Source organism: Gekko japonicus, unplaced genomic scaffold (genome assembly GCF_001447785.1).
Source record: "Gekko japonicus isolate JY-2015 unplaced genomic scaffold, Gekko_japonicus_V1.1 scaffold3901, whole genome shotgun sequence".
Lineage (NCBI taxonomy): Eukaryota > Metazoa > Chordata > Lepidosauria > Squamata > Gekkonidae > Gekko > Gekko japonicus.
In genome coordinates this window covers 54,467-66,030 of record NW_015168777.1, presented here as the reverse complement: position 1 = coordinate 66,030, position 11,564 = coordinate 54,467, and the positions used below count along the sequence as shown (strand labels likewise).

Below are 11,564 nucleotides of genomic sequence, written 5' to 3'. Positions count from 1 at the left end.
AACTCTGAACAAAGGGGAAAAATGGGTTTGAGATTCTGTTGCCAGAAAACATATTTAATTAGTTATTTCATGAGTACTTAAGTATGCAATCCAGGAAACATCACATGTCAAAGGCAGAGGAGATAACCCTGATAAGCAGTCTGATGTTATCATGAATGAGAAGTACAGTTGCTGGTGAAATTCTGTTGCCAGAAATCTAGTGTAACTGCAAAAGTGAAAAGGGCTATATTAAAAATTGAAAATACAATCGTGCTAATATTACACAAAAGGTAAGATGTAAAAGACACTTTAGATCAGTGGTACTCACTCTATGTCTCAAAGGACCACATTTGATGTTACCATCAACCAAAAGAGCCACCTTTACACCCAGAATTGAACCTCAGGGATGCTTACAGCTTACCTGTTCCTCTGCCTGCAGCTGTTTCAAGATGGGAACCACACCTCACTGGCTAATGGCCTTACCCACATCCTTGAAACATGGGACATGTGCCCAATTGGAGTACAGTTCTTAGAAGAGGAACATGTGGCTCCTGAACGACTAAGTATCACTGCTTTAGATTATCATCCTTTGCATAATTCTTCCATACATTTGTAATAGCCAGTATAAGAATATCAAAAAACAGTGCACCTTTCAATGGGTCTGGAGCATGTAAACAAATACCCTTTAGACATAATTTTTAAAAGTTATGTTAAAAATAACCCAGTTAGCTGTTTTACAGTTCCATGATCACAACTGTGTAAGAGAGGAACCCTAAAGAAGTCTACTCAGAATCCTACTTCAGCCTGTTTAGTGGACCCTACTCCCCAGAAAGTGTTCTAGGGATTGCAGTCTACTTTCACTTGCCAAATTCTAAATTCACCAGCATGACATTTGCACTCCAGAACTGGGAGAAGCCCTATCTTTTAGTGAAATAGAAACACACACAGATGGTGATTTTAGTGGGTCAAAATGTCAAATCTGATACCAAAATCCAGTAATAAATCTATCCTTCATTAACCAAACATATTCAGAAAGCTTTCCTATCTTTTACAAACAAAAACCTAAAAGCAACTGGTAGTAGTGTAATTACCATTCAGTGGCATTTTCCCTATCTCAATTCTGATTTGCTCCAATCCAGTGATGTCCCACAATGCATGCAGTAGAGACAGAATACACATGTTTGTTTGTTTGTTTTGAGGAGAGAAAAGGATGGATAGTCCTCTTTGGGAATCACATATCTGCATGGACAAAAGCCATAGGAGACAGGTACTGCTGTAAGGATGAAAACTGATGAGTTTTAACAGTAAAATTTGGTGGTATCCAAGCCATGGTGTTTTCTCCTACCACTTCACTCAGCTAGCTGTAGAATCTTCCTCCAGTGAACAGTTTCTTCCTCTAATGGAAGAAAGCTCCTTGTGCTGGAGCAAGTCTTGGCACTTCTGGAGAAGAGGGCAGGATACATCCCTGTGACTTTGCAATGGGAATGCTATAGTAACTTGCTGTCAAGCAAACAAACAGATAATCCTGGTCACTTACTAGTATCCTTATTACAATAACATACCACAGTGATTTAAACTGAACATGTTAACAGTGATCACAGCTAACTCACATGTAAAAAACCTCCATAGTTGTAAACCTCATAGAATCATAGAGCTGGAAGGGACTCCAGGGTCAACTAGTCCAACCCCCTGCACAATGCAGGAAATTCACAAATACCTCCTCCCCCACACCCCCAGTGACTGCTGTTCCACACCCAGAAAATGGCAAAAAAGCTCCAGGATCCCCAGCCAAACTGGCCTGACCTCAACCACAGAGAAAAAGATATCATTTCAAATTTCTCCAGCAGTTTGCATTTCTTCTCAACTATCTTCTATAGTTGGTCACAGTTTGCCGAAGGGAAGTCCTTGTAACAAATTCTGTCTATTACATGGACTGCTCTGTTCGATATACACTGACTTACTACAGCAATGGAACCCTTTTGTCCTTTCACACAGCAGGTCATTTTCTATTGTGACCTCTCTGGTGAATTGTATATTAAATCTGCCCCCCCATTAAATTGGACATCTAGTCTCCAGCTGTCTGTTGTGTAGTAAAATGCTGTCCCAGGATCCCCCCCCCAATATCAGTGTACATGGCAGTACCTTGTTGGGAGACCTCTAATAAACAACAGTAGACTCTAGAAAAGGGTTTGAAATTGTAAGATTGTGCAGTTCCCCCCTCAGTAAAGTTAATCTGCACTTACCATGGATACAAATGGGCTGTGGCAACATTATTTTCCTGGTCTATGCATTTGTAAAAAGCTACCCATTCTCAAAGGAGGACACGCAGTCTCCAGAGAAACATGATGTAGGAGCTCCTAAAGAGAACAATGTCCTGCTGTTGTTTTTTCTCCTCCTCCAAGATTAAAAATGTGACACAGTTTCCCGTCATCATTATCAATTATATCTCCCCCACTGTATGCAACCAAACTTTAAAATTCATGTTAAATTTGAAATGTTCTTCTGCTCAGCCAAAGAAACAGTAGAAGTATTTTTTTTATGTTTTTTATTTTTTCACATTTGTATCCCACCCTCCCCAACGGGCTCAGGGCAGCTAACAAGGGCAAGGTAATTAGCCGTGCCATAATTAAAACATATAAAACATAATAAGAACATCCAACACTTAAAAACAACGGTGCTCAATCAATTACAGATATCATAAATCCAAGATGGAATCAACACAGTTCCAGGTGGTACTCCCATGATATTTGTGCCCAAACATCTTCTTTACATTTTCTAGGTTCATCCTCTGGGCCTCGTCGGTGCATCCTTTAAGATACCATGACAGTGGGGGTATAGTAGGGCGACAGCTCCTACTCAAAGGCCTGGCGGAAGAGCTCCATCTTGATATAGCACCGGTGGTACAGTGTTAGATGCAAGAGCTTTTCCATTGGTAAACAAAAACCAGGAGGGGATATTTTGGCCACCCCAAAAAAAGTTATGCTGGGTTTTGTGAGACCTGCATGGACAAAAGCCACATAGGATGGGGAATATAATGAGAAGATGAAATGGCCAAGACCAGTCATAAAAGCTGGTAGGTAGGATCTGACCTGTAGTTCTTAAAACTGGATGTTTATGCCTAAGGGCAGGAAGGAATCCCTAAGGCCAGAGTGTATCTTTCATCTCCCCACCCCCACCCAGGGCCATCCATAAAATCAGGCAGGCCTTGAAGTGGTCATCACCTTGTATATTGTAAACTATAATTCTGAGGAGTTAGACCCTCCTGGAGGTTTTCCATAGGCAGAAGGTTTTGCACTCATGGAGCACATTTTTCTCACCTTCTGCTTCCTGCTGTAGCCTGAAATATATCCTCCCAATCCTGTTCCTGGGGTTCCTTATCCCTCAGGGACAAAATTTGTGGGTGCCAGTTGGTTTTATTGAATATTTTCCACTTTCACCCTATCTCCCTTTGTACTTGGTTACTCCGCTTGCCAGTGTGGTCTAATAGTGATGGCCTAGTATCTGGGAAACCTTGGTTCAAGTCCTTATTCATGCCATGGCATTTCACTGGGTGACCTTGGGCCAGTCACAGTCTCTCAGGCTAACTTATCTCACAGCGTTGTTGTGAGGATGAAAGGGAGGAGACGAGAGTGATGTAAGCCACTTTGGGTTGTCATCGAGGCATAAATGAATGAATGAATAAAATATGGTGATTGAAGAGCTTTGAGGAGACACCCAGGCTGAGAAAAGCCTAACCAAACTGGACAGACTTAACAGCACCTCTTTGATACATTAACACTTATTTCTTGGCCAAGCTGGGCCTGGCAGGCTTGTGGTCTCCAAATCCTAAGGCAGAGAATAGTCCTTTTCATGTGGAGGAATATGAGAAAGGAAGCTGTCCCTTCTATGTGCAAGAGAGAGAGAGAGTGACCATGTGTGGACCTGTGTGTGAAGCTATGCAGGACTGCAGTTTGTTTTCTCTTTATATAAAATACAGCCATTGGAAAGCTTAGCATGGTTACATAGGAATGCTATACCTGTACAGAAACTCATTTAACAATACATGAATAAAAATTAAAGGAACGTATCTAACAGGAGATTGTAATAACATCTCAATTCATGAAAGAAAGACAAAAAGAAAGACAAAAATAGTGAAGGGATGTAAGAAAAAAAGAGCAGAAAATAGGTGATAGACATTCAATAGAACCGTGCTTTAGCTCAGACTGTGACAAACAGTTTAAATATCTGGTCGTGTTTCATCAAGTACAAATGGAACCATCTGAAATAGCAGGGGCTGGCTGTAACCACAATTTCTGCTAGTATCGAAGAAAGAAGTGGTCCCCTTTGGCCACCAAAACAGGTGATGCTGGGGATCATGTAACCTGTATGTACAAAAGCCAGGTGGGACAGGGGTTGAAGCAAGGAGGGAAATTGGACAAGAATGAGTGGAAAAACTGGCTGGATCCAACCCAATGGCTGAAATAAAATTTACAATCCTGTGAATTCGTTTTGCATACTGAACACCACTGCTGGGTGTTTACTGGAAAAAAGACATTTTTTTGAGTTGTCTCCCTAGGGCATCTTTGACTTCTTTGTTCCTTAGGCTGTATATGACTGGGTTCAACATTGGGATGACAATGGTGTAAAAAACAGAGACTACTTTGCCTTGGTTGGGAGAAGCCATGGTCCCAAGTTGGCCATACATAAAGAAAGCTGTCCCATAGAACAAGGTTACAGCCATGATGTGAGAAGTACACGTTGAGAAGGCTTTGTGTCTTCCTTGAACAGAAGGTATGCACAAGATTGTAGCAACAATGTAGCCATAGGAGACTAGGACAATTGTAGCTGTCACAACTATGATAAACCCACACATTACTAGGAGTACAATTTCATTGACAAAAGTGTCTGTGTGAGAGGCATGCATAACAGCTGGGACATCACAAAAGAACTGGTTGACCTCACCTGACTCACAATAAGGCAAGCTGAAAGTGAGGCCCGTCTGTGTACAACAATTTAAAAAGCCAAAGAAGTATGATACAGCCACTAGAAGTGCACAGATTTTTTGGGACATGGTCGTATGATAAAGCAAAGGGTTGCAGATGGCATTGAACCTGTCATAGGCCATTACAGCCAAGAAAAAACACTCTGTAGTCCCAAAGAGAGAGAAGAAGAACATTTGGATGGCACATTCATTGTAGGAGATGCCCTTGTTTCTGGTTGCAAAGTTTAGTATGGCCTTGGGAGTGATGACTGAAGAATAGCAGATATCTAAGAAGGATAAGTTCTTCAGAAAGTAGTACATAGGACTGTGGAGTTGTGCATCAACAGTGATGAGAGTGATCATGCCAATATTCCCCATCAAGGTGATGATATATAGCAGCACAAAGAGTAAGCATAGCCCAAGCTGCAATTCAGGGTCATCTTGGAATCCCACTAAAATGAACTGTGTGATCATCGTGCAGTTCTCCATGTTGTTTGGTGGGATGAAGAGTGACATATTGATTGGAGTTAAAATTGAGAAAATTGGGTTTTTGGGTTAGCAGTGTGACAGTTTTATCCTTGTGAGATCATGGTAAATTTGGGATTTCAGCAATTTATAGCAGAAGCCCTCTACATGTTACAGAATATCCTACTGGTGGCGTCTTTGAAAAACAGCTCCTTGGTGCAATGGTTATCTTACTTGAAATAATTTACCCCTGAAAGAGAAAAGGACACGTGAGCAAAATTGTTCTGAGAGATTAGGTTTAGGAACTATTTAAAACTACCAGCAAGACAATTAGTACTAAAATACACCCTTGAGGCCAGAAGGCCATTCAACCTTATGATGCTTCTCTGGTGAGTGTACCTGATCAGACACATATTCTAAATCCATTCTTACACATTCATACTTCATAGGTTGGATTCCTTTTGCTGAATCTGACCCAACTTTCCTCCTTCTGACAGCCCCCCCCATTCCACATGGCTTTGTCCATATAAATCCTGTAATCTCCAACATAGTCTTTTTGGGAGATCAAAAAGGAATCTGCAGAAGACCTGGTTTGATCCAACCCAGAATGTTTTCAGGGTTAGTACACCATACATGTTTTGTACACCATGTGCATAGAAGCACCATGACAGAAGTGATGTAGCCCAAATGTCGCTGCTAGTTTTAGTTCAAAGATTGCCACAATTCTTGACATCAGGGAAACACCCACAATTCACCAAGACACTGTGTGATACAAATGACATTAATATTCCTTCTTTGTTTCTGGGGATATAAGGCTTCTGCATAGAATGGAATCATGTGTGTCACAAAAAGACAAATTGCAGAACACTCAAGCTGTGGTGCACCACACTATGTCTGCACCAGCTCTTATGCTATGTGTCCTATTCTGCAGGACCAGACTGAGGCATTCATGTTTCTTTCTGAAATGCACTCCATCAAATTTCCCTGCAGCTCCAATAATGATGAGAAAGGGGTGGGAGGAATGGAAAAATGGGGGAAATGCTCATGTTTAGGAAACTCCTAACTGCTTATATCAGTGAGGAGAATAAGAATTCCCTGTATAAGTGCTAAAACCTGATTTAGGGAGATGCATATGCTGCATCAGTTGTTGAACTGCATTTCTTCAAATTGCAGGTTGAGGATTTTCTGCTTGAATGATCTTCCATGTTAGCATTAATTGACATGCAAATTCTTCTTGTGTCTGCTGATTCCAACATGCACTAAGTTGAACCACATCGTTTTTTTCATGCTTACATACCCACATACCCACATATTCCCAAAAATGTAAATATGATATGACTAAATATAAGTATTTTTTTCTTGATACCATTTCTTTTTCCCAACCTCTGCATTAATTATTGAACAAATGGTTCCAAGAAGTTGAAAGTTCCAATCATCGTGGTCTCCCTCACACATTTTGACAGAGGCAGACCATCCTAGCCTTTCCCCAAGCATGGACAATCCCAGCCTTTTCATTCTACAACATCAAAACCTTCAGAGCCAAATAACTCTTACTTCAAAAAACTGCAGGCATGAATGTGGCAGAAGGTATAGCTTAACAGTTTTCTTCACCTTCCCATTCCAACCGACTAAGAGTATGAAAGTGTCTGAGAATGCACAGAAGAGAATATTGATCAGTTAGCTCAATCTGACAGCCCCACAGTTGTTTTAGTAAATCTGTTTAAACATCTGCACCAAAATTATTACTCTTCTTTGTCAAAGTGATGACACCATGGTAGAAGATCACCTCTCACTTGACTTCCACGGAGGAAGTGCGTGTGCACACGAAAGCTCATACCTTGAATAAAACTTTGTTGGTCTTAAAGGTGCCACTAGACTCAAACTTTGATTTCCAAAGTGCAGGATAGGACCCTTGTTTCCTCCTGAAGTATCATTCCTTTTGAAGCATCAAACATCTCATAGTTGTGTTTTCAGAGCTATAATGAGCTGGAAGGTCTTTCTACACAGAGCTGAGTTTAATGAGATGTTCTTGCCACTTGCCACTTTAAAATAATATTTCCTCACTTCAGACTCAGTCCCTAGAGTGCTGGCATGTTCTAATCTACAGAACAGATACAGTATTTCCCAAATGTGAAGGGAGCATGCCCAGAAGAGAGCTTTTATTTTCCCTTGTGCATAGCAAAATGAAGAGGACATTGCTTAGGATGTATACTTGTCATATTTTGGTGCACCCCCACTTTAAGGCTCCCCTTCCAGACCAAGGATAAGAGGCCCAAATGAAGGTGCTCTCACACGGTGTTGCCAATTCCAGCTCAGGTGATTTAGGAACACTCCACAAGCTTGTGAGATCTTCTCTTACAAGACCCAGGGTGCACGCCAAATAACCACAACTTTCCTTAAGGGAGAAAACAGATAAGAGATTTTTTTTTTACAAGAGGAACTGTGACGACCCCTTAATCTGAGGAGGCCTGGTTTCACTTTAAAGTGTTCTTTTTATTTTGTTCAACTGGGTAGGTTAGGCTGCCACCAGGAAATTTTAGGCTTTCCAAACCTTTATACTTTCTTTTGGCTATCACTGGATAGGTAGGTCGAGTTTTTAAGTCTCATGAGGGTCTATGTGTTTCCTGAGAAATTATTTCTTTCAGAGCTGGCAGACTTAAATAAAAGAAGATTTATTGAAACAGTTCATAAATAAAAGTGTAGAACAATGTAACCAGTAATGTGAATATTTTCAACCATTGCTTAGTGTCTCACACAAGATCAGCTCCCTGTCTGTCAGGGATTTTTCAGGTAACTATGTAACTTTAACTCAAGGTCTTATAAGTTCACTGTTACTCTCCAGTTTAACAGGACATACAGCCTTTCTTATATTTTCTCTTCAATTAAGCTTTCATTTACTTTTTCTTATTCTCTCTAACTTCCTTCATACACAGAACTAACTCAACTTTTCTCTGCTTCTCTCACAGACCTCAGAAAAACTAAAACTAAGTTCCACTATCTTCATCAACTGTCTAAACTGTCAAACCTCTAACTATCACTCCTGAAGGACATACCCATTCATCCACTCAGAAACCCTTTCTAAAACCCCTCACCCTCTCTGTCAATCACCAATCACACCACACTTGTCTCTTCAAGCACTCTAGTCCATCACACAGCCATGCAACCAAACTTTTAAAGAGACACACACACATATAAAACAAGGAATCATTACAGGAACATATATCAGAACTTTACACAAGACTCCAACACAAATAGAAAACAAAAAAGACACTTAGATAGGCTAACTTATACTTTTTCCTATCTATCACCTCTTGCAGGATGGTTAAAATCACCAGTGCTTGTGGAATGGCTTCCCTGAATGTGTCAAGAATAGGGATGGGCATGAACCAGAAAAATGCAGTTCATTTTGGTTTGTGGCATGCCCAGTTCACAGGCCATGAACCAAACAGAACTGGAAGGCTTCCAGGCAAACAAATCGGACTAGTGATAGTTTGTGATGGGCAGAATGGCTCCCAGGCATGCTAGAGACATCAAACGCACAGGTGATCTCTGGCTGACTCTCCTCTACCTGCCTTCTAAGTTTGGTGAGGATTTATGGGGTCTAAGTTATGGGCTCCCAAAAAAGGTGCCCCCAGGAAAGTGATTTCTGGGGAAATAACAGATTCAGGTTCAGGAGTGTATAGAAGGGACCCTGTGCTAGCTAGAGTCATCAAACTAGCAGAGGACCCCCCATGCTTCTCTATGTGCCCACCAAGTTATGTACAGATTGGATTTAGGGAGTCTGAGTTATGGCCCCCAATGCCCCCATTCATGAACCACCACAAACTGCCCATGGACTGCATAAAAATCATGAAAATTTGTGATGGTAGACTTGCCACAAACTTCAGTTTATGAACCACGAACCAGCCAAAATTAATCAAGAACTTTGGTTTATGAAATGGTTTGTGCCCATCCCTAGCCCAGAAGCACCCTTCCTCACAGAAAACTGCATAGCAGATGGTTGGACAGTGTCATCGATGCAACGATGCAATGAACATGAAACTGAGCAAACTTCAGAGGACAGCGGAAGACAGGAGGGCCTGGCGGGATCGAGTCCATGGGGTCGCGAAGAGTTGGACTCGACTGTGCGACTGAACAACAAAAATGCACTTTCACGAGTCACCACTCACTTCTTCCTTATATCTTGGAGACTGGAGTGATTTCAGGTGCCAAATGACATTAGCAGGTGAATAACAACTGTGTACTGCCCAAACCCGCACCAAAGTTAACAAAAAGAGACTTCAACACAAAGGTAATTCAACACATGTAATCCATCATAGGAAAATACAAAAGTCAACAATATCCCAAAGGGAAATAACAAAGTCAAGAATAGAAATTTCTCAAAGGGAAACAATGAAGTCTGGAATAGATATCAACACTTTTCCTAGGTATTGTTCAGTGTTTTGGACTTCTGGTCCTTCCTCAGGAACAAAAAGCCACTACAGGAAGTTTCATTGCAATTTCTTAACAGGCAAACTTTATTCAGTTTCTATATGGGCCAGGTCTCCATGGAGGCATGTTTGGTCCAACTTACATAATAGCAACCTTGGTAGGTGCTTTCTAAAGCTTAGATATCTATTCCAGACTTCATTGTTTCCCTTTGAGAAATTTCTGTTCTGGACTTTGTTCTTTCCCTTTGGGATATTGTGGACTTTTGTATTTTCCTATGATAGATTACATGTGTTGAATTACCTTTGTGTTGAAGTCTCTTTTTGTTAACTTTGGTGTGGGTTTGTGCAGTACACAGTTGTTATTTGCTGGTTTTTGGGCCATTGTTTAGTGTGGACTGTATTATTGTTGTTGTTATTAGCAGGTGAATGACAATAGCAGGAGTGATTGGATCAGGTGTGATATGCAGAGGGATAGTAAGGGTGGAGAAATCAGCATTGGTAATGAGACAGGAAACCTAGGTCTCGATTCAGTCCAGGAAGATGCATTGTCTTGAGCTTTATTATCAGTTGCAATTCAGTAGTCTCTCTTTCTAATCTCCCTTTGAAATTCCTTTGTAAGAGAACTGCTGCTCTTAGGCCAGCAACTGAATGTCTGGAAGGATTAAATGTTCCCCCACTGGTTTTTGAACGTTGTAGTTTCTAATGTCAAGACTTATGTCCATTTATTCTTTGTTGTAGGGACTGGCCTGTTTGTCCAATGTAAAGGGTGGAAGGGCATTACTGACATGTGATGGCATAAACCACATCAGAGGATGAGAGAAGTATGAATCTGAGATGGTCTGGCTGATGTTGCTGGGTCTACTGATTGTGTTGCTAGGATCTACAGAAGAGCAAAGTTGGTATCTTGGTTTGTTGCAGTCCTTGGTACCAAAGCCCATGTTACTGTTAAGTAGTTTATCACTGCAGGTGAATAGTTGTTTTAGGTTAGCAGGCTGTCTGTAAGCAAGAAAAGGTCATATGTTCACATAACACCTTTCGTGTTCACATACAGCTCAAAACTCAAGCCAGTTCAACATATGATTAATGGCCTACAACCCATGCTGAGTAGTGACACTTCCCTCACACAGGCACTGGGGGGTCTGACCTTTTCTGGCTGGTATACACACAAGGACGCATCTGTGTTCCCTGGATTAGATCCAACCAAGTTTTGTGCCAGTGAAAAGCAAAAGAGAAGCCCAATGCAACCAGTCAAAATGGGGGATCATGGACACTGGATATTCAAAAGCCACATGGAACAAGGGACTGGAGTAAAGATTGGCCAAGTTTGAGAGAAAAAGCTGGCTAGATCTAGCTCCCTGTTTTCACAGTCTAGGGCTGCAGTCAGACAACAGACTTAGTGTGAGAAGCAGTGCAAACATCTCTTAAGAGTCAAGGCCTTTTCAGTAGTTGCCCCAAAGTTATAGAACAGGCTCCATCAAGGGATGCCTTAGGTAAGTTAGATTCAAAGGGTTACCTTTTTTTAGGAAATTGACAAAAATATTCTTTTTCCACAAGTTCTTCTAAAGGGAAGACTTGACTTCTACTTTCAGATCCAACTGGAAGGATTACTGTTTGGCTTATTTGTTTAATATATTTCATTGTTAATTATTCTCAACTTTAATCTGCATTGTTTTTAAACTACAAACTATTCTGAAAATCAGCACTGAAAGACAGTCTAAGCATTTACTAAA

General features: G+C 41.0%; 1 protein-coding gene across 1 annotated transcript; it reads right to left on the bottom strand.

Moving 5' to 3' along the window:
* Positions 1-4,495: 4,495 nt before the first annotated feature.
* On the bottom strand, positions 4,496-5,428 carry LOC107114240 (olfactory receptor 12-like). Its single transcript, XM_015415681.1, has one exon. It carries the CDS (start codon positions 5,426-5,428, stop codon positions 4,496-4,498), a length of 933 nt encoding a protein of 310 aa, XP_015271167.1.
* Between the last annotated feature and the right edge of the window lie 6,136 nt (positions 5,429-11,564).